The 22,990-nt window shown below is 41.7% G+C and overlaps 1 protein-coding gene and 1 long non-coding RNA gene across 2 annotated transcripts; both read left to right on the forward strand.

Annotated features, from left to right (window-relative positions):
- The first annotated feature begins 2,085 nt into the window (after positions 1-2,085).
- Positions 2,086-3,560, forward strand: LOC115583526 (uncharacterized). The gene is made up of 6 exons (XR_003984376.1): positions 2,086-2,319; positions 2,404-2,496; positions 2,597-2,691; positions 2,841-2,990; positions 3,150-3,226; positions 3,351-3,560. It is a non-coding gene; the product is annotated as an uncharacterized LOC115583526 (long non-coding RNA).
- A 14,691-nt stretch (positions 3,561-18,251) lies between these two features.
- LOC115583515 (uncharacterized) lies at positions 18,252-21,828 on the forward strand. The gene is made up of 7 exons (XM_030420459.1): positions 18,252-19,514; positions 19,597-19,702; positions 20,036-20,222; positions 20,374-20,578; positions 20,779-20,996; positions 21,304-21,463; positions 21,567-21,828. Exons 1-7 carry the CDS (start codon positions 19,331-19,333, stop codon positions 21,737-21,739), a joined length of 1,233 nt encoding a protein of 410 aa, XP_030276319.1. The 5' UTR covers positions 18,252-19,330; the 3' UTR covers positions 21,740-21,828.
- The last annotated feature ends 1,162 nt before the right edge of the window (positions 21,829-22,990 follow it).

Here is a 22,990-nt window from a genome sequence, read left to right on the forward strand (position 1 = left end):
CTGCGACCCAGAGGTGGCCGTGTGTCCGCTGTGAGGAGAGAAATAGGTGATACCGCGAGTCACCTGCGTGATCGGCAAAGTGAATTGATTATCGTGCTGGTGTTTTTTTTCCCTCAGTGAATGTGAGTTCAAGTCCCGTAATTCTTTTATTTATTTATTTTTGTTTACAAGGGTTACATAGTTTCTCTATGTGATGCATGTTTACCCAAACAGGGAGAAGACACGAGTAGGTGTTTTTAATAAAGGTTTATTAGAGATACACATTCACAGAAAGAGCAACTCTCCCCTTTCCTGTTTACAACGTCTTCCGTAACAACCAGCAACTTTGATACAGCGACAGAGGGTTAGACACGTTTAATCAAACAGGAGCCCAAACACGTATCAGGTATGTTTTGCACAGAGAAAACCTGAACAAAGAGGCAGATCAGAGGACAGCTACGTTTTCTCTTCCCGTTTTCAACATCTGTTGTAGCTACGGCGACCACAGAAGCATTCGGCTCACGGTCACCAGTTAACATAGACGCGTGTTAATCCGAAACACCGGTCGTACATTCGCCATTTTCTAACCGAGCGGAAAAAAATGGCACCGTTTTGATAATTCCTTCGGGTGTGGCAAACCTTCATCTGGGGCGGTGCCACCAACCTAGGGGGACGCGTCTAATCTGTTGGTGACGTCACCGACAGACTATCTTCAACTGGCCTGTATAAGCACACATTTTCTAAAGGCGGAGAAAGCAAAAAAGGAAGAGGATGAACTTTTTTCATACCAGGGGTGATTGTAGACAGGCCGGGGATGCATATTATTGATAGAAAACCGCTCTAAGGTGTATTTTGCATAATATGGGACCTTTAAACAACTTGTGTGTAATCACAGTAACTGGCAAAAGAAACCTTGTTGTTAGCAGACCGGACAAGCGTTGGTTCAACCCTCTGTGCATCTACTCGGTGCAGACGTGATCCCCCGTACAAACTATCGCGACATGCTAATTTAGCCGCTACCAAAACAACTAGTCGTCACCGCTGATTTCATTTCAACCAGGGGCGTCGCACCCGTGGGGATGTGTGTGTTTTAACACCCACACTTTTCCCGGTGAGAGGGTTCAACACCCACACTTTTTCTGCAGATTTTCTGCAGTTTTGCACAAATGCCTGATTGCGGCCAGAGTCACTTTCTCCGGCCGTTCTAACTGTGTGTTCAGACCAAAAGCGCACAAAGAGGAAAATCCGCCTTGTCCGCCTTGTCCACTCCACCTAAGTCGCTTAGTCACCCTATTCGTTCTTGCTTCTAAATTTAAAGGGCCCGCACGCCACTCGCGTTAAACACCACCACGCAACTACTGCTGTAGCACAGCCCATCCATTTACCGACATCGTTGATCACTGAAAGTTACTTGATGAACAGTTACTTGATAACGCACTACGCGCGTGCGCACACGCGCACGCACGCTTGGACACACGCACAGCCACTTAAGAAACTGCTATTGCAGGGGTGGACTGGCCATCGGGAGTACCGGGATTTTTCCCGGTGGGCTGATTGAAGGCCGTTTTTTATTTTATTTTTATTCATTGATTAATTTATTTCTGCTGCGCCTATCGTTTCTCTGTCGACCCCAAGAGAGCGAGAGATTGGCGAAAAAATCAAACTGAGCTTCAGCGTCTGTCCGAGGAGGACAGCAACAGGGCCAGGCTGCCTGGTGGAGGGAGGAAGAAGGCCAGCGAGGAGCTTGAGATAAACATGCGGGAATCGGTGATCAGCAAACGGGCACGCCACGAGAGAGTGTCCCGCATGATGATCAGGGCGATGGCGGAACAAATGTACGCCACCGTGAGTGACAGCAGAGATGAGGAGTTTGCTGCAAGTGCTGGTTAGCTGAATCGTTTCCTCCTCCGTAACAACTTCACTTGCAGAAACATGCCAGAGAATTCGCCGAGAAGCTGGCGAAGTTTGTGACATTTTCATCCCAGATTTTTGCCCAAAATAAACGCCCCGGCTATTATTTGGTAATTTACGGTATGATAACTCTCCCAGCTGGGGTGAGAGACATGCATCACAATGCTCAGCTGCAGACACATCAGAGAGGTGACGAGTAATGACCGTAATCAAGGTTTCCAGCGCCATCTCTGAACGAATGTTTGGTAGGAACCAAGTTACGCGGATGTTTCTCTCGGACCGACCTGACCGAGGGACGACAGCAGAACGAGACATCCCCATTGGTTATTGCATGGCTTTTCCCCCTTTTCCACCTAGACGCGTCATAGCTCATTACATAAAGTTGGAGGATTTTTACCTTACAGCTTTCCACCCAGAGAGCATGTTAATGTGAGTGAAGATTATCGCAAGAGAACAACATATCCAGTGTTTACAGCTGTGCACTAAGTCATGACTTTGTGTGTCTTGATTAAGGACTATAATGACAGCATGGACTAACATGATGTGGTCACCACAACCAGAGACGTTGGGATCCTGAGTGAAGACGCATCTTTCGACAGGCTTGTGGTAAGGACATGCAAAGGATCAACAAACAACAAATCTTATTTAATATACTTAACCAGAATAATTACGTTTAACATCTGAATGCTGTTTGATCAAATTTTAGGAAAGGGCTCAGCAAGCTGAACACCATAGAAGAGTCACTAGTGACCTTCAAGTAATGTTCATCACTCAGGATATGGTCTACTACAACATCTTGAAGTGAGTTTGAAAATGGAATTTAAGTCACATAGTGTAACTAATTTTGGTCAAAACATGTTAAATGAATGATTTAAGTGAAACATTTTCTGTTAGCTTAGTGTTTGTACATTTATTTTGAGCATTCTCCTAAGAAATATATATATTTACAGGCGGTCATCGCATGAAAAGTTATATCCTCCTGGGCAACATCAAATGGCAGGGTAATCAGAGTGCTGGGCTTCTTGACAAGCCTGGTTGAAGCACAGACAACCAGATGTCACAATCACGTGGCATTTGTTATGGATGTGCTTCTGCCAGAGGTAAATTATGAAACTTTTTTATTTATTATATTAACATATTTTGTATAATTGTTATTATTGTCAGTCTTTAACTTATGGTTAATATCTTGTTAACTGCAACATGACAGACAACTTAAATGTCTAAATGAAAGATGTCCTTTTGTTGACCTCATGACACAGGCAACAGTCCACGCCCTTTCAGCTGTCCATTGCATTTTCCATTGACAGTATAAATGTGGACTGCAGTATGACTTGAGGTATGCTATATACATAAGGAGAGTGCTAATACCTATAAGTATTGTTTTTTACAGTGTTTATGACAGCCTCTCCATGTGAATTTCCTTTTACTAATCACTATTTTCTTCCATTTTGTCTCATCAGTGAGAAATGGCTGTTGGTTCATTACATGACAAAAAACATGATCAAGGAGGCCCTACAGCAACTAGAAAAATATGCTGAAAAAACTCAGAAGAGCTCTGGACTCTGAGGAGTTTTTGAAGAGGCTTTAGTATGTATGTAGGATGAATTAAAAAATAGTCTGTGAAATGATAATGTTTAATTTTATTACCAATAAAAGTTGTTGCTGGCTAATTCATTTGTCTCAACTTTTGTGTTTTGAGGTACATATTTTAAAGACCTGTGTATGGTCATATTTATAAATACATAAATACATTTTATTTGTGTCAAAGGGCCAGTAGTCTTTTCTGTTAACCCATAAGAAATCATCACCTTAGAGTGATATTTATGGCATCTGATGTAGTAGGCCAAGCTCTGTGACAGTGTGGCTTTTAGAAAAACGGCCAGTGGAAACAACCTATTTTAATCGAAATGACTACTACTAATTACTATTATTATTGTAAATATTTTATTTTATTGAGTTTAAAATAAACTTGTGCACATACATTAGTCACTTATATAAAAAATTAAAAGATGCGTGCACCAGATTTAGCAGTCCTACATGATCTTTTATCAGATTAATCTTTTATCCCAATCTTTTATTACTTAACTTTCTATTTTTGTATATATTTATTGTTTCAAGCACATTGTTTGCATTGAAAAGCATTTAATGTTGTGAATCAACCGTTAAAGTTGTTAAAAATGATCTGGTTATTGCTTTGTTTCCTTTGTGCTCTGGGCCTCCACAGCCACCGTAGTGTCATATGGGCGTGTTTTGTAGGGGGCGTGGTTTATAGCGGCTCTGGCTTGGCTGCGGCTACAGCTAGACCCTTCTCGGAAATTGGGCCGACTCATTAGCCATTCTCTTGGCTATAAACAACGCACTAAGAAGCTAACGTTAGCATTGGGCTAATAGGAGTTACAAACATAGCCAAGTTGGCAAACCTTACGTATTTCATGAAAATAACAAATCCCCCTCAAACAAAACAAATAATCTGCCCAACAGAAAGAGAGCAACCTCTGCATAACTTTTCAAGCCCTTCACATGCCCCAGTTGTCTCCACCGCTCAAACGCCTAACCGATGTTGACTCAGTCCGACTTCTTTCTTTATCCAGAGCCTTTTTCCTGGCAGCCTTTTCTGCCTCAGGCTTTCTTTTCCTTGCCTTTTTTGCAGGGTGAGCTGTTACAAGTAAGGCTGGCTGCATTTTCTCTGCCATTGTGACCAAATGAACGTCTTCTCCTGCAACTCCGTATTTCTGCAGAGGAGTGTGTTGAATATTTCCAGCATCAGTGAAACGTAAGGTGTGCACGCGCAGATGATGGAGGGACAGAACGAGACATGAAGGCATCTGACCATAGCCACAAAGTTTGGTTCGATAATTGGCCATCTTGTATTTTATGCTTTCTTGCCAGCCGTAGAATCCAGAGTACGAGCCAGGTTCCTTGAGACATGGGAATTTTGTGACGAGAGCCTCAGCAACATCGCTTATTTGAGCACTGGATGGATAGGCAGTATATGTGTAAACGCCCTGAAAAGGGAGTATTTGAGTCAAGGATGAACAGACACGACTTTTCCTCAGATCATGTGTGTAATGACTGAATTATCAAAGTAACCACATACAATTCATACAAATGCCAGTGTAACAAAGCGTACAATTCTCCTACTGAATATCTACAGAACTGAAACACAACTATACTGGGATATTACCGTAGTAAATGTACATCACAACATCTATTATGCCACCTAGCACTTACATTAATTAACCAACTTTAATACCAGTGAAAACGTGACAGTATTTCACAACTATACTGTACCATGGCTTACTTCAAATACACCAATTAACATATTGCAACTCACAATTTACAGTAGTACACTCAATAACATTTCAACAACATAAATATTAACTATTGTGTTGGGTGAACGTATGTATGTGCTCAGGAAACCATCAGCTACACAGTATGTTCTAGCATTGTGAAGTTATGGAGTTGTTTGCCTGACGACGATTTAGCTAGCCACGTTCGCCTCGTGTAATGCTAATGCTAACGCTACCATACGTCGTCTGAAACAGTAGTACCTCATGGCTATGGAAAGACGATGCGACTAGTGTTGTAGTGTGTCGGTTTTTCTATATTTATGCTGTTATGAGGAACTCATACATGAAAAGGGAGTATTTGAGTCAAGGATGAACAGACACGACTTTTCCTCAGATCATGTGTGTAATGACTGAAGGGAGGAAGCGAGGTGTTACTTCCTGTTACTCAAAAGGGCTACACTCCCTCTGCTGGATCCCACTGGTACTACTACTGGTGAATGAATGACATTTTGAATATAACACAAGAAAACACAAAAATACTGTTCTTCAACTGCTGCAACTGATAGTAACCATTATAAACATAAAGTGTCACATAACCTAAAAATGCTCAAGTGCTAAGATATGAGAGCTTAGTTATGCTACTTCAGCTGAACTGCTGGTAAAGCGCATTATTCCATCTGTCACATATGCATATATAGCTTCAGCTAGCTTCTCAAGTACATCTGCCTTGATCTTTGAGGTAGTCAGGAGAGTTCCGCTCCTCTTGAATTCTTCCATGGCTCTTGCAATGTACATTTCAGTTTCATAAGCAAACTGGGGAATTGGAAACAATTTTGGCCATGGCTGATAGCGTTCTGTGTTACTGTGCCGCTGCAAGATAATGGTGTCCTGTGATGAAGATGATCCAGTAAAAGACTCAGCAATTGATGCAGAATCACAGTCAGTAGTCGTCTGGCCAAAGGAACTGCTCAAACTTTCATCAACTGGAAACAAGTTGAGAATGACCGAGGACGACTTGACAATCTTTATTGTATCCTTCTGTTTGATTTGGTCCGTTCTTCTGAGAGTAAAGAAATCCTCAAATTCTGGGTCAAGATATTGAAGACAGAACTCTTCAGAAACACTAAAAGTCTCCTTCACAACAGTTTGCAGCTCCTCCACAGTGGATGGGATGCCTGATGGAAGGATCAACTTCTCAATTTGGTCATCAATCAATATTCTGAGTTTTGCTTCCATCTCTGTGTTCCTCACAAGACTGTGAAAAGACAAGTTCAGTAGCATCACAAACAGAAGACCAGAAATAACTCGAAATATTAAATTGATAGCAAGTAAACCTACAGTAAAAAAGGTTATGTTGCTGTTGACATAAAAAAATATTTGCAATAATAACTAAAATAAATTAGAAAACAGATTGAAACAGTAAAGGGCAAGTGGAAATTCAGTTACCAAATGAAGTGGGCTCATACAGAGGGACAAGTCAATAAAAGAAACAATGGCTTAAACATTTGCACACAAGAAAAACTACATGAACTAAAATAAATCAATTATGGTTTCTATAAATCAGACTCTGAGGTTTATAATAAAGGTTTTTTTTTATTCATAACTAATCAAAAGTAAAAATGATTTTTTTCTGCAACTGAAGCTGAATATATTGTTTCCTCATTTAAGTTGTCATTAAGCAGCTGTAAGTTGTGCTTTTTAATGGTTAAAATTTCTCCTGCACTGTTAAAGTGCAAGCTTTGAGCAGTTTTTTTTTTACTTTGGTATATGTTTACAAGGCATTTATTTACCATTTCTCAAGCTATTCTAAACTCTATAATATCTATAATGTACACAGACCTCTAACATGCTGTGTTTATGCATGTTGGGTGACAAAACATTTAATGTAAAAATCATTTTCATCATCAATGGCACGAGCAAAAATTGGGGGTGGCAAATTGGCATCAATTATGCAATTATATCCTAACCCTCACCCAATTTACTGTTAAAATTGTTTGTTTTATTGTATTATTCAACAAACAAATAACTATTGAAACAAAATATCTAACTATAAATGTGCTGTTAATAGATGGTTATACTTAAGAGATGCTGTCAGTTGGGGTAATATGTTATGGTTATGGCATTAGAATAATTAAATTACCTAAAAGGAAGAGCAGATGTGATGTTTGAGTGACCAAGCGTTTTCCTCCCACAGTGTATGCAGGCAAGGGGTACACATCACCAAGTTTCTGAAGCTCCAACAAAGCAATTTTTCCAGTGTCCTCCAGTTGAAATGATCTTAGATGCTCTTCATACCAGGCAGCAAGTAACTTTACTATAAAATGCACACAGTTGTCCGAAATTGCTATCTGACTTATCTCTGCAAAGTCAGGCAGTCCACCAGTAGAGCCAAAAGACAAGATCATCCCAACACCATACTTAGTTCCATGGAAGGTGACAGTGTTTGCCATCTGCACAGTAGACAGAAGTGGTGATTTCTCTCTTAAAGCTTCTTGTAAGTCTGAATGTAGCACATCTAGTGGCACTTCGGATATTGTTGTCCTTCATCTGTGTGCATCTGGTATGCCATCATCATTTGGTGTCTCGTTGAAAGGGTCAGCAACACATTCTTGAAGTTCTTGGTGTGCCTCTCAACTTGTTTAAAAAAAGCTGTGTTTGGCTTCAAAGCACATTGTCCATACACCAACCAAAGGCCCAAAGTGTTCAATCAGTGTAGGGTAATGTTCCAGAAAGTGGTGTTTGGGTATCAGTTTCTCTTCAGGAAAAGCTTGCAAGAATCTGTCACGATGTTCAGATATCTTAAAGTCCAGGAATGCAATAGTTTCTACTGTGTGAACTGGTGAAACAACCAATTCAACAATGTCTTTTAATGTTAAAAGAACCTGCCAGGCAGAATCACCTTCTGGTACCCTTGAACCGACAATAAGTGGCAAAAGCCTTATTAAAGCCCAGTTTTCATGGGCATTCCCCCCTTTAGTTCTTCTTTGAGTTCTGAGGAATTGCTTGAGGGCTGTTAGCTTTGTCTGTGCCCTTATAATGAAAACGTGTTATTAACTCATTTAGTACAGTCAAATTAAAGTACTTCCTTTTGGTTAAAACCTGAATTAACAATGCCAGTTCTCTTGGGACTACACCTTCAAAAAGGTCATGTAGTACATCCGGTGGGTACCCAGAGACAAAATGAAAATGACTCAATTTCTCAGTCAATGGACATGGCTGTTTTACACCAAAGCAATGCGTTAGATTAGGATTGTCACTCAAAGCTTGCAAATGCAAACTATGGTCTGTCTTTGTCCGTGGTGGAAATACTCTAGTACGCACTTCTTGGTTTTGGTACTCTGAAGAATGTCCAAGACAAAATCTACAGAAGTATGGCCCTGTGAAACTTTCAACAAGTCCACTTAATGAATGTGCACCTAGATTATCCGCCACAACACAAAGTACAGTCCCTTTAATCTTTTTTCCCACCCAGGAAATGTAAACGCCCTCCTGTTCTAGAGTGGCAAGATCTGCCAAGAGTGGTTCTAAAACTGCTTTGTATTTAAACTGTTTGACATCAACAGCTTTGCAAAGTAAAGCTAGGTGAATTGAGCTTAATACAGACCGCAACTTAGAAGACACATTTGCCAAAACCCAATAAACTGCGGTTACTTTGTGTTTTTTCCTCGAGGTTCCTAGTGGGTTACACCCTTCAAAGTCATCAACATAAAGGATTATAGAGAGTCTGCTTTTCTCTGATGCAAAAAAGTAATTTTTCTTGTAAATTTTATCATCAAAGATGGACTCGATGTATCCAGTTCCGTTCAAATGTCTTGACAATAGTCCCTCTGCAATGTCTTTGTTCTTCAAGACTTCCTGCAAAGTCTCAAGAATAGGCACATATTGAAATGTCTTGTTTTTCAGTGGATCAAGAATATATTCAACAGGATCAACACTTCTGAAAAGCTCCTTGAAATATCTTCTTCTCTTAAAAGCAGTACCAAGTGGGCCAGCAGCTCCAAGTGCTGTACTAATCGGATGTGAGTTGCACAACTGTTCTGCCAAATCAGCTATAATGGCCTGGTCAACAGTGCATTTATTTGACTTTAATGTAGAATCAATGATATTTCTCACAGCATACAAAGTAGCTGAAGATGAAATGAAATGAAGGTCTTCAACTAGAGCAGCAATGCATTTCACTGAGGCATTATAGATGCTTTCTAACTTAAGCAGAAGTAGGCCAATTCTTCTGAGAACTAAAACTATGAACTTTCCTGACCACAGGCTAAGCTGGTGCCCTCACTACACTGTAAAATGTTACCAGAATTTAACAGTATTTGACTGTAATATTTGACAATATTTGAATTTTCTGTGAAATCAAGTACAGTTACTGTGAAAAAAACTGATACCAGGATTTGACTAAATTTTACTGTATTATTTCACAGTAAAATACTGTATTCAAACCATCCTCTGTGGTAACACAACTAATTACTGTAAAACTTGAATCGTGCTTGAACCGCGCTGCATTGTGGGACCAAGAAGAGACGACAGGTGGATACCAGTGGATAGGATACCATTCTCTTTATACATCCATGGTGGATAATGTTACACCACAGTCACGTGCGCACCAGAACCAATCACTGCACACCGTAGCCACGCGCGCACCAGAGCCAATCACTGCAGAACCCACCACGACCCCCCCCCACCTTAAGAAACAAGCAGACTAAAGGCCCCCACACACCGCCCAGACGTCCAACTGCCTTATCCGACCACTCTCCGACCACTCCGTTGCCTCTTGTCTGACCCGTTCGGCAGAAAAGCGGCGTTGAACACACCACTTCGACGTGCTGCCAGCTCCACAGTAGCGTGTACGTTCTGCGCTTGCGCAAGATGCAATAAGCGGGTGGCGCTTGTGTTGTGAGTTGTAAACGAGAGGCTTGTGCATGCAACTCTCTTTACTTTCGATCAAAACGAAACTTAACTATTTCCGATAAAAACAGCTGCATACTAAACATGCAGCAAGGCATTATCAAACGAACACAAATTAATTCGTCCTGAACGGACATAACAACTAGTCTGGTGCCAGTACTGCAAAACATGAAAACGGGGAATGATGGAACGGAGTGCATAGAAAAACAAAGCGCACACAGTATTCCGCCCCTCCCACACACCACGCTGATTCGCTAGCACACCGCCAATCAGAACGGCCATTCAGCTGGCACACAACCAATCAGAGAATCCAATGGCTCAGACGTCCGACAGCCCACCTCCTCAAGGCAGGAACACACCAGCCCAACCGTTGGACGTCTGAAGCGTTTGGAGAGACTCGGACGAGGTCGGGAACATATATGTTTGGTGTGTTCGGCTCTGTCGGAAGCTTTCGGAGCCGCGCGGACGTTGTCGGATCCGACTGAGCATGCGAAGTCTGAGGAGGAGGGCCGTCGGACGTCTGAGCCATTGGATCCTCTGATTGGTTGTGTGCCAGCTGAATGGCCGTTCTGATTGGCGGTGTGCTAGCGAATCACCGCGGTGTGTGGGAGGGACGGAATACTGTGTGCGCTTTGTTTTTCTATGCACTCCGTTCCGTCATTCCCCGTTTTCATGTTTTGCAGTAGTGGCACCAGACTAGTTGTTACGTCCGTTCAGGACGAATAAATTTGTGTAAGTTTGGTAATGCCTCGCTGCATGTTTAGTATGCAGCTGTTTTTTATCGGAAATAGTTAAGTTTCGTTTTGATCGAAAGTAAAAAGAGTTGCATGCATAAGGTTCTCGTTTACAACTCACAACACAAGCGCCACCCGCTTATTGCATCTCGCGCAAGCGCAGAACGTACACGCTACTGTGGCGTAGGCAGCACGTCGAAGCGGTGTGTTAAATGCAACTTTTCTGCCGAACGGGTCAGACAAGAGGCAACGGAGTGGTCGGAGAGTGGTCGGATAAGGCAGTTGGACGTCTGGGCGGTGTGTGGGGGCCTTCAGACTTCGCATGCTCAGTCGGATCCGACAACGTCCGTGCAGCTCCGAAAGCTTCCGACGCAGCTGAATACACCAAAAATATTTGTTCCCGACCTCATCCGAGTCTCTCTAAATGCTTCAGACGTCCAACGGTTGGGCCAGTGTGTTCCTGCCTTTATACCTGCAGCGGCGCGTGCTGGACCGGGATTTTGCCGGCGGTTCGGTCCTGTTCTGTTCTGTGCATCTAAACTGACTGTTGTGGATTAATGAGACTAAAAGAGTCCGGATCGAGTCTGTTCGGGTCTGAGGAGATCCGGAGACGCGCGGACAACAAAGTGGAATCAGATCTGTGGATGTTCATGTGTAGCTAGCTGCTAGCCGCTAGCTGCTATCCGCTAGCTACACAGCCCACCTCCCGATCGAGGCGATGGACCGGACTCACCGGCACGTCCAAAACCGGACTTTGGGTAAATAATGTCCGCAACGCTTTTTCGTGAACATTGCCGTCACGTTTGCTTTGTGTCTGGTGCAGGAAGAAACGGTAAAAACGGGCTTTTGTCACGAAAGTGTCCAAGCAGCAAGTTTGGTTGTTGAGGAACAGGAAGTTGTGGGAGGGACCTAGCGGATGATTGACAGGTAACGACGGTCGGTGTGTAGACAGCGATACTGAGAGTTGAGAGATTTGTGACATTCAGCGCCGTCGTACAGGGGGGAAAGGTGATGACAATTCTAAGGGCCCAAAGCCCGCTATAGGGCCCACACACAGCCCCCAGTAGCCTCTATGACAAAATGGTTATGCATACACTGAACTAATATATATTCATACGAATGAATCCGAATTAAAACAAAGCCACAAGTCATATAATATTTTAATTTTAATTTTTTCAATAACCCCCTTGGCCCCTTCTTAAAAAATGGTTTGGTCCATACCGCGGTTCGTTCTTCCCATAGTTCTTCCTCATCGGAATTAAGTGAGCGCGAGCGAACTCCAGCAGGGTTAGGATGCCCACCAAAAAGCACAAGTCCGGACACCAGAGAAGAGTTGAGAAGGAGGCCAGGAGTAGGAGCAGCAGAGCAGGGGCCCAGGACATCAACAACTTATTTTCTAAGAATGGTGAGAGTAAAACTACCGAGGGCGGCTGAAACAATTAGCCTACTTGTTCATTAATTTAATGTCTGTAACATTACCTTTGACGGGGCGCAGGCTGGAGCCTACGTTAGCTGCCATCTGGCCGTGCTACACTCTGGACAAGTCGCCAGTTCATTGTAGAGCAACGGTTCCTAGAGTAGCTATAACTGAACGTTACTAACAGGGCTGTAAACTAACTTTTTGGCTCACCTGCCAAGGGGACCGGTAGATGAAAGAATCTACCGGCCAAGTAAATTTTTTACCGGCCAAATAATAAATTGCCTCTTTTTGTTGCATATACATCTGTTTCGGTACTTTTCATGGAGATAACAGTATTATATACCAATATATGCTTAGAAAAGAGGCCAAAGTATTATTTAGAAATACATTTTAATATTATTAATTAAATTTCATAACATTGCAAATTGAAAACTTGAACAGTGCAAAACTTTGACAAAGGAAACACTCATTAATTAACTATCAGGCTCTGTAATAGACTTGTCGGTGTCGACTGTACCATAATAACATTTACACTGGATTTGATAGACCCGTGGTTCTCATATTAAGCCACTTGATTATCAAACTGAAACCTAATTGAAGGAAGTCGTTACAAAATTATGCGCAACTTAAGTACAACTTCCCTCAGCTCATGAGTTAGAGGTGTCGTCATTGCTGCGCTCGAACTACAGTCACTGCGCCAAGAGGTGTAGCAAGCTTTTCAAAAGTGCGGGGGATGGATGTGGTGGTGTTTTTTTAAAACAATTTTGGGTCGGGGGGTGATGATAAATGACACTTGAATATTAAATCTGTGTCTATAATAACCACACCCTGACATGTAAATGTGACATCTGTCTTGACGCGTTTAATTATAATATAATATAATATTTGTAATAGAAGTCTACTGCAACTGTACTTTTTTAACCATTAAATGTTATTTTATACATTATCATATTCTATAATGTTCTGTCATGGACTACATCACTTCACTGCTAACAGAAAAGAGAGCTGTTCACTGCCAGTTGAAGCTTCTTATCTTGATCTGCAGTCTTTGTTAATTTTTTGTCATGATTGTTATTATTAGTACTTAGATTATCAAAAATCTCAGTTACATGTCAGGATGTGGTTATTATAGACAGATTAAATATTTAACTGTCATGTGTCATCACAGTAACAGCGTTACATACATTAGCAGCTGTAAACACATAAAAACATTATAAAACACATCATGTGGTTTGGTGTCGACCTGTATACTGAACGTATCAGGAGTAATTAACGTTTATAATCATCAGAGAACATTACAGACATTTTGGTTCCTCTCCGTTTCCAGAGAATTCACAGAGAAGCTGGAGGAGTTTGTGACATTTTCATCCCGGATTTTTGTGAGGAGGGAATTAAACGCCTCCCAGATAGCAAATATTTTGGCTGTATTATGGCATTCATTTGGCATTTTTGGCTTCCTTTTGGCATTAAGAAAGCCTTTTGGGTTAACTGTGGTATGATTAAGGTTGTCCATAGGCGGCAGCAATATATGGCTGAGTTATGGCATATGTCTTGTAAACCAAAAGACTGGGGAAAGTGCGGGATCAAGTATTAGGGATGGTATGGCATTTTTATGGCAAGCCAGAAGATTGAGTAAAGAGCGGCAACATCTGATTCCATATATGGATGTGTTTTGGATGTGTTTTGGCATATTTCTGTAAAGCCAAAACACTGGACAAACAGCGGGAATTTCTACCCAGAAGAGAACCCCACTTCATTTTAAAAGCAGGATCAACACTGAGGTACGTATAATTTAAAATATTATAAATGTATACTTAGTAAAGGTTAATTGTAAGCTCTGATTTTCTGTCATTGCCTCATCAAAATACCCAATAAGGTTGACGTTTTCCTTTAAGGTTGTTAAAGTAACTGTAACTGTAACTGTAGGCTAACTGTGTGGTGGCTAATAAGCAAACTGTTAGCAAACTAGAATCTTGTAAAACTGGCAGACCCAGCCCATTCGATTACATTACAATATCAATGTTATAACAGAGAGAACTTAATATGAAGGAATAGAAAGTGTAACTGATAGCGAATTCCTAACGCAGATAGCTAGCATATATGGCATTGCTCATTCATTTCTCCACTCCATTCGGTCTCTGTTTTGGTTTAGCTTCGACTCGGATCAAACTCTTTTCCACTGCATGCATCTCTGCTCCGTCTCTGGAGCCCAGAGCAGCTGGAGACCGGTGAACTGCGAGCTAACGTGTTAACAACCATCAAAATTCTCCCCAGACAGTGGAACAGCAGCGCTGCGCCATGTTAGCTGCTTTAAAGCGGGTGTTTGTGGGCTGCTGCGGTCTTCTCGTTAAAGAAGCGCGCCCCCAGGCTGACAGTGACGAGCTTCCGTCCTTCTGTCCCCTGGCTGACGGTGATAACGACCGTATCTCCCCCCCGGCCGACAGTGACAAGCGTCCGTCCCCCCCGACGATTGTTATAAAAGAGTCTCATATAAATGTGGATGAATCTTGTCTTGTCGTCTTGCACCGGTGTTATGCCGAGAAGAGCCTGCATGCCGGGATCTGCATGGCGCTCGCGGCGTGAGGGGGATGCAGTATTCGGCAGATCTGGTGTTGAACTTGCCAAGATATGCAAACACTCTTAATTACAATTTCTCTAACCTCATAAGAGTGTTTATTTATATGAACATGGACTCCATACATGTAGCAGTGTATCTGTCTTAAACAGCCAGGGATGCATATCTTGGCAAGTTCAAAACCAGCTCTGCCGAATACTGCATCCCCCTCATGCTGCGAGCGGCATGCAGGCACTTCTCTGCATAACAGGTGTCCAAGAATTTCACCGTGCGCGCGGAGGCTCATTGGAAATGTAGTGCGAAAACACTTCGCTTTCCAAAACTCCTCGTAGTCCTTTTAATTATTGCATACTGTAGCCTACATCATTCCTCTGATTTTCAATGTTGATTATTTGTTAATGGTAAGGAATGTTTTTTACTTCTCAAATGTAAACATGTGTCAGGTTTGACCCTCATCTTTATTTAAGGGTTAAACGTGTTATACATTTTTCATTTTGCTACCAAATTGCTTTTAATTCTCTCAAATATTTAGGAGCACATGTGCTGAGCAGATAATACATCTTCTATAGTTTTTGGCATTGTTCATGGATTCATATTTATTTAATTTGTTAATTTTTCCTTCAATAAAACTAATAATGTTTTCCCTTTATTTTCCTTTTTTTGTTTTCAGTGCAAAATGGCATACAGTGATGTGTGTAACATTCGTAAGAGGGCCCTGAAAAGAGTTGATCTTAAGCTTAGCTCCTTGGAAACTGAAATGCCTGGGAATTCTGGGATAGAGCTAGCTCAGGACAATGATGTGGCACACTGTACAGCTGACAGTTCACATTATAATATGGGCATGTCTGAGGAGGAATATTTCAGCAGTGAAGTGGGAACTGATGAAAGTTCTGATGATGAAAAGTATTCTCATCCCAGCTTGGCATCTGTGTTATCAGACTGGTGTCTCTTTAGTTGCCCTTTCAGCGCTGCTGTCCATTCTCAGGGTTTACCATCCTAGCCTCCCAAAGGATGGTCGGTCTTTGCTGAAAACTAAGACACATTATGTGGTGGAAAATTTAGCAGGTGGCTCTTTTCACTATTTTGGTGTCATAAATGCACTTAGGAAAACTTTAGAGCAACTGTCAAGCAAAGTCCAAGATGGACACATGTTCAAATTACAGCTGAACATTGATGGTCTACCACTTTTTAAAAGCTCCTCTGTGCAGTTCTGGCCCATCTTGGGCATGTTACAACATGGCTGTGTGAAAAGACCTGTGCTGATTGCATTGTTCTGTGGTGTATCCAAACCAACTTCTTTGCCTGAGTACCTGGTTGCTCTTGTAAATGAGATTAAACAGCTGAAAGATGGATTTCTCATTGGTGCAAAGACTTTTTTTGTGAAAGTGAGTTCAGTTATATGTGATGCTCCAGCTAGATCTTACATTAAAGCCATTAAGTCTCACACAGGGTATTCTGGATGCGACAAATGTATTCAGTCAGGTCTTTACATCGTATGACTTTCCCAGATATGCATGCTGCCCCTAGGACTGACGAGCTTTTCAAATGCTGTAGTGATGAAGATCATCATGTGGGGCACTCACCTTTTACTGAATTGAATATTGGCATGGTGAGCTGTTTCCCTCATGACTATATGCATTTGGAATGTCTTGGTGTAGTACGCAGGCTTTTAGATCTATGGATGGGAAGTGCTGGACCTCTATGTTGCCGCATATCTGCTGGTCAGTGCAGTGTCATATCGGAAAAACTGATCAGTTTGAAAGCCTTTATACCAGCTGAGTTTGCCAGGAAACCAAGAGCACTTAAAGAGAGACTGAGGTGGAAAGCAACTGAGACAGTTTCTATTATACACAGGTCCAGTTGTTTTAAAGGGTGTTTTGGCTGAGGAGGTCTACAAGAACTTCATGCTGCTTTCAGTTGCCATTCACATTTTAGCTAGCCCATCATTATGTTTAGTGATGAATGACTTTGCCAGGGCTTTACTGTGCTCATTTGTGGACCATTTCAGTCAGCTATACGGTGCTCAGTTTGTTGTGTACAACATTCATGGTTTAGTCCACCTCAGTGAAGATGTTAAGGTTCATGGTCACTTAGATCTCATATCTGGATTTCCTTTTGAAAATTATCTCTATAAATTAAAGAAAATGGTCAGGAAACCACACAGTCCTTTGAGTCAGATAATCCGACGTGTCTCAGAAATGGACAGCACCTGTGCTGAAACCATAACTGAGAAACAGAAAACTTTAGCAAAGGGGCAGCACAGAGAAGGACCTGTGCCTCATTTAATGGACACTGTAAAACAGTTTAAGTATTTATTGATTGATGGTGTGACTATCACGACTTCATGTAGTGACAACTGCATTAGAATTAACAGTGCTGTTGCTTTGGTACAAAATATACTTCTGCATGAGGGGTTTTATTATGTAGTGTATAAGGAGTACACCAAAAAGGAGATTTTTTTCACATATCCTTCAGACTCTTCTGACTTTGGCATCCTTGTTGTTTCAGGTCTGTCATCAGACTTAAAATGTGCAAGGCTTGACAGTAATATGAGAAAATACATTAGGATTCCACTTGAGACTAGGGGCAGCTTTGTTGTTTTCCCTCTACTACACCTTGATTAATCTGTTTAACCCTCTGGTATCGTTAAAAAAAACCAACTCCCTGATGTACTGTTAGGGACGAAACGTCCTCTAAAAACGACGGCTGTAGAAATGTATCAGATTAATATACCAGGGATTTTTTACGTGTTATCACAGTCTTGGATATGTCAAAGAATAGTTAAAAAAAAAAAAGCCTGAATTTACTGATAGGGGACATTTTTGTCCCATAGATTGCCATTATGTTTTGATGTTGCACGATCATAAAAGGATATAATCATACATTCTGCAGTGTCGGTGGTCCTCCGAGTTGGAAAGAGGTAAAGATGACATCATTTACCTACTTTCTAGGCCCATGCAAAGCAAGCCTATACTTCTGGGAAACAGACAGATCCACCTGTACAGATGAGTCAGTCTTACAGTCTCTGTACAGGTAGATCTGTATCTCATGTCAGTCGTTACTCTTCTCACGATCAGTGACCCAGCTGCAGGCCACATGCATTTATGCATGCATAAATTCCTTTATTTTGTTTTTTTGTTGTCTGTAGTTTACACACACACACATTGACAGTAAAAATGACAAATTTTACCTCTTTCCAACGAGGGAGACCCTCATGATTATATCCTGTTATGATTGTGCAATCAAAACAGGCAGTTATAATGGCAGTCTATGCCACTGCAATTTACTTAATGAATTAAGGTAAAAAAAGTTAAAATCTGATAATAAACAAAAACAAATAAGGCATCAAAATTATTATTATTATTATTATTATTATTATTATTATTATTACTAATTTCTGACATATCCAAGACTGTGATAACACATTAAGAAAATCTCCGGTCTCCGATCAAAAATCAGGTACCCTTTATGAAATTGGCAAAAAACTAAACATTTAATAGTTCTGATAAAGGACCGAGGTTGATTGAAAGAAAAAATATCAATCTGATACATTTTTACAGCTGTTGTTTTTAGAGGATGTTTTTGTCCCTAACATTTTTTTCCCCTAGTGTATTTTTGACCATTATAAAATTAAGATTCATCACCAAAATCACCCCATTTCATGTTATACAGTGAAAGTTATGGCCAAATAATGAGATTTTTTATTTCTTTTTTTCTTTTTAATAATGAGTGAAAAATGCCCCCTAGAGGACAGAAACATCCCCAACAGTACGAGAGGGTTAAACCCCAAGGTTTCAGTAGTACAGGTAGTTTATTTTCCTCACAGAGGAAATTCATTTTCACAGTTTGGTGTACAATATAGTTCAATAAACATTAAACTTCAGAGCAGAAGGGACAAAGCTCTTTGTGAGGTGGACTCTCCTACACGTAGATATGACCATAGAAGGGAATACTGGCCTCAACTATCAATATCTTTCTTTCTTAAAATTTCTCCCTGATGATGGTGTGATGTGTGTTGCAACAAAGTTTATAAGCAGTTCCCTGTGTTACAACAGTTAGTGTTTGTGTTATGTTTATGAGATGTTGAAGTAGAGGAAGTTATTGTTGTACCATATGCTGCAGTTGGATATCAACTAGTGCTGGTAGACAGAGAAAGAGAGCTTGTTATTAAGCAGTGTGAGAAAGTCCAGGGTGCGCCCCAGAGGCGAGCCATCCTGAATCTGGAGGAGCTGAACACGCAGCGCCAGATGATGGTAATCCTCACGGGTGTGCATAGAAGATTACACTTCAGCCTGGTTATCAGGGAGGGCTCTGGGTTCACCAAGAGGAGCACTAGGTGTATCTGGAGACACACAGGTTTTGACATGGCTGGGGTCACCAGTGCCAAGCTTCACCTTACCAGTGCCTGACGGCAACAGGGAGGTGAGGAGATAGATTTACTGAAGACTTGTGCCCCTTCTCCAGCAGGGGTTACACAGGTTAATGACAGTTTTTTTTCTTAATTGCAGAGAAAATGTATCATATCGTCAGTTTTGAGGAAACGTCGGAGGTAGAGGTGGTGCCGGCCTTGTGGGTCAATGATGGTGTCTGCCAGTGGCCCCCTTACAAAACAGACGGTGTACAGAGGGCCATCAAAAGTCAGCAGAAACCTGATCCCACCTGGGCCCTGTATAATGCGAGGGTGTTATTCACAGCAAGTATGTGTAAATATATTTCTGTAATAAACTGATTTGTGATAAAGTAATGACATAATGTTAAATTGAGCTATATTATAAACAGTTGATTATCACGAGGCAAGAAGAAAGCTGCCACTTGCAGAGCAGCAAACTGATCTTCAGTCAGATGCTGAGGCTGACTCTGGAAGGCCACCAAAAAGAAAGATCAAGTAAGAATTTTGTGAATCTAAATGAGAATCTAAATCTGAGTGTTTTAGTGTTACTGCAACTTCTCAGCACTGCACTTTTCTACCATTTATTGCATATATCCTTGCATCTCGAGATAATTTATACATGTTAAATTGTTGGTTGTTGATGTCTTGTTTTATGGGAAGCCTAGTTACAGTAATAGGAAATACTGGATATACACAGTCAATTATTACTTTGCCAAATCAATGGGCATGCCACATACTTTGATGTTCAAACATGTAATGTAAGCTGTGTCCTTGTTTAAACTTACTTCTTTGTCCTCTGTTGTATTTATTGCATGTTTGTCTCCAAAGGCCAAGTAGGTACATGGATAGCTATGAAAGTGAGGAGGATGCCTTCATCCCAAAAAAGAGGGCACTTCCAAAAGCCCCCAAATCATTTCAAAGATACATGATACGCCCATCCAATGGTGCAACGGAGTGCATTGCACTCACCCAGGGCTCATCAGATGCAAGATCTACCACGATTTCAGAATATCAGGTAGAAGTGTAAATCTCAATTTCATTCAATTTCAGTTCTTGGTGTTACAGTTATTTTTCAGATGTGAAATGAGAAATAATTCAGATGTCTAAATTAGTCATATTTAAAGATTTAAATCATGACTGAATATCTTTTATACCCCCATGCCTAGGATAACACCCCCCTTGAGACATCACTTCGCCAGGCCATTGAGGTGGCAAATTATATGGAGCCTCAGCCAGCAAACACCCCAGTTCATCAAGGCCAGGCTGTGAGGGTGTGCCCTGAAACCCAGGCAGCTCCAATCTGGGGGCAGAATGACCTCTCATCGAGGCAACGCCTCAAAAATTCAGCTGTCTGCAGTCAGATGTGTGGATGTAAGAATTACCATTTTTCCAGACTCCACTTGTTACTTAGATAGATAGATAGATAGACGGACACACAGACAGAGAGAGACCAACAGACGGAGAGACACAGAAAGACATACACACGCACACACACAGATAAACAGAAACAGACAGACAGACATATGTTTGATATTACAACTAACTTATCTCTTGTTTTTTTTCATATTCAGCTTTGCTTCATGACTTGCTCGTGAAGCAAGAAATCATAATAGAGCAGCAGCAGAACATCATAAGAATGGTGCAAGACCTTCATACAGCAATGCACAGGACGACAAATGGGTCAACTTACATGGAAAGGCACAATTCTTACTTCCCCCTCTGCAATATCGAGCAGCTGATGGCCCTGGAAAGAGACCTGCAGTCTCTACCTGGACTGAAAAAGGAACTGGTAAACTGCCTTTGATTTGTGTAGGGCACATATGTCAAACTCAAGGCCCATGGGCCCAAAATCCAAATCCAGAGGAACAGCAGAGGCTCCTCTGACATCTCCTCTGTGGAGCTGTAGGTGAGCTACAGGTGAACCGGCTGGAGAGAGCAGCCATCCTTTTTAAACATTGAACCAGTCTGGCCCTTGACTTGTACCAAATTTAAAATTTTGGCCCATGGCGTATTTGAGTTTGAAACCCCTGGTGTAGGGTAATGTAATGGTAGTTCAATGTAAATCAATGCAAGTAATTCTCTTTCACTATTTTCAGGTCACCTCTCTTGGACTTGTTGGAGGTGCAACTGTGAAGGAAACAGTTTGGGGCATCCTCAAACGAGCCATGATTAATGATCTGGCTCTAAAAGTAACCTGGTGTGGTGTGAAGGGAAAGCTGGCCTTTGAAAGACTTCAGCTAAAAGCATTGGTAGTGGGTAAGTTTAATAACTGTATTAAAGCTTTTAATGAAGCATACCAAGGTTATAGTAGATTTAGTAAGTCTGTTTATTTTGTCTTTGTATATGCTATCACTTTTAGACGCTGTGAGAAGAAACCCGGCCTGCTCTTCAGCCACTGACAGTGAAATTTCCAAAGCTATCCAAAAGTGGTTTTACTGGGCTGGGGATAGAGACGGCGGGAGGAGGAAGCGCCAGGATGCGAGGACCAAGCCAGGACCCATCCCAGCCAGCACCCAGCCAGGAGCACATTAAATTGAGGCATTTATTGATTATTGTATTTTGCCCGTTATATGTTTTAATACATGTTTAAAACTGTTGTCTGTTTTTGTTGCCTGCATTCCCAGGGCCATGCAGTTAATAAAAAAATATGAAATGATTTAAATCTTCTTATTTGTTTTTCCAATGCAGCAGTAAATAATTATGACATGGGGAGGGGTGGGGGCTGGTGGGCGGGGGGGGAGGGGATTTGGGGCTCTTCTGGGGCAATTATGGCTCTATATTGGAAGTCCACAATTAGTTCTGGGTGAATTTTGGCCCCCTTTTGGCCTCTTTTTGGGCCAGTTTTGGCTACTTTTTGGCTGGGTTGTGGGGATTTGGGGCTCTTCTGGGATGATTATGGCTGTATTTTGGAAGTCCACAATTAGTTTTGGGTGAAGTTTGGCTACCTTTTGGTGTGATTTTGGCTTGCCTAATTTGGGCCATTTAGGGCCCAGCAGCCCAGCCATAACCTTGCCAAAATGACCAGCCAGATTTGGGCCAAATTGAAGCCAAAAGGTTTTGCTATCTGGGCTGTCCCAAATAAACGCCTGGTCTGTTAAGTGGTTGAAACAAATACTGTTATTTGGTATTTAACGGTAGTTCCCGCCTCATCAGCACGAGCTGAACAATAAATCTAACATAACAAGAGAGGCGGGACTTAAGGCAGAACAGCCAATCATCAGCCGGTCAATCCCAAAGCCGGTGTCAGGTTTGAAGCAGCAACAGGAGATGGAGGGGGAGAGGAGGCAGCTGCAGTGAGCGCAGACACAGAGTAAGGCGTTTGTGCAAAACTGCAGAAAAAGTGTGGGTGTTGAACCCTCTCACCAGGAAAAGTGTGGGTGTTAAAACACACACATCCACCACAGGTGCGACGCCCGTGACTGCGCCAAACTTTTAAAGAGCGGTGACGCGCACGCTACGTTGCTTCTGAGGGGAACTATTTTCTACAGCGGTGACGTCAGGGGAGCTACTTCAGTGCGACACACAACAAATAGCCGGTTTAGCACTAAATTTCGCTACCGTCATGATTTATCACTTTACAGCTACTACAATGTTTTGCTATATCATGCATAATTTATTGCAAGAGCACGACCATCAGGACAAACATTTACCCGCCCCGTGGCATGTATCTCTCCAAAACTAAGTCGCCAGAGGAATATTTTAGTCGCATTTGGCGAGTGGCGACCGCTAGTTTACAGCCCTGGTTACTAATTTAGGGGCTACTACAGTGACTGTGTGTTTCAC

The sequence above is a fragment of the Sparus aurata genome, chromosome 6, assembly GCF_900880675.1.
Source record: "Sparus aurata chromosome 6, fSpaAur1.1, whole genome shotgun sequence".
Classification (NCBI taxonomy): Eukaryota; Metazoa; Chordata; class Actinopteri; order Spariformes; family Sparidae; genus Sparus; species Sparus aurata.

Coding starts and splice junctions, on each gene's coding strand:
- LOC115583515 (XM_030420459.1), top strand. CDS start 19,331: ATGTATCATATCGTCAGTTTTGAGGAAACGTCGGAGGTAGAGGTGGTG. Junction 19,703..20,035: donor CCACCAAAAAGAAAGATCAA/GTAAGAATTTTG, acceptor TTGTCTCCAAAG/GCCAAGTAGGTACATGGATA. Junction 20,997..21,303: donor CTGGACTGAAAAAGGAACTG/GTAAACTGCCTT, acceptor CACTATTTTCAG/GTCACCTCTCTTGGACTTGT.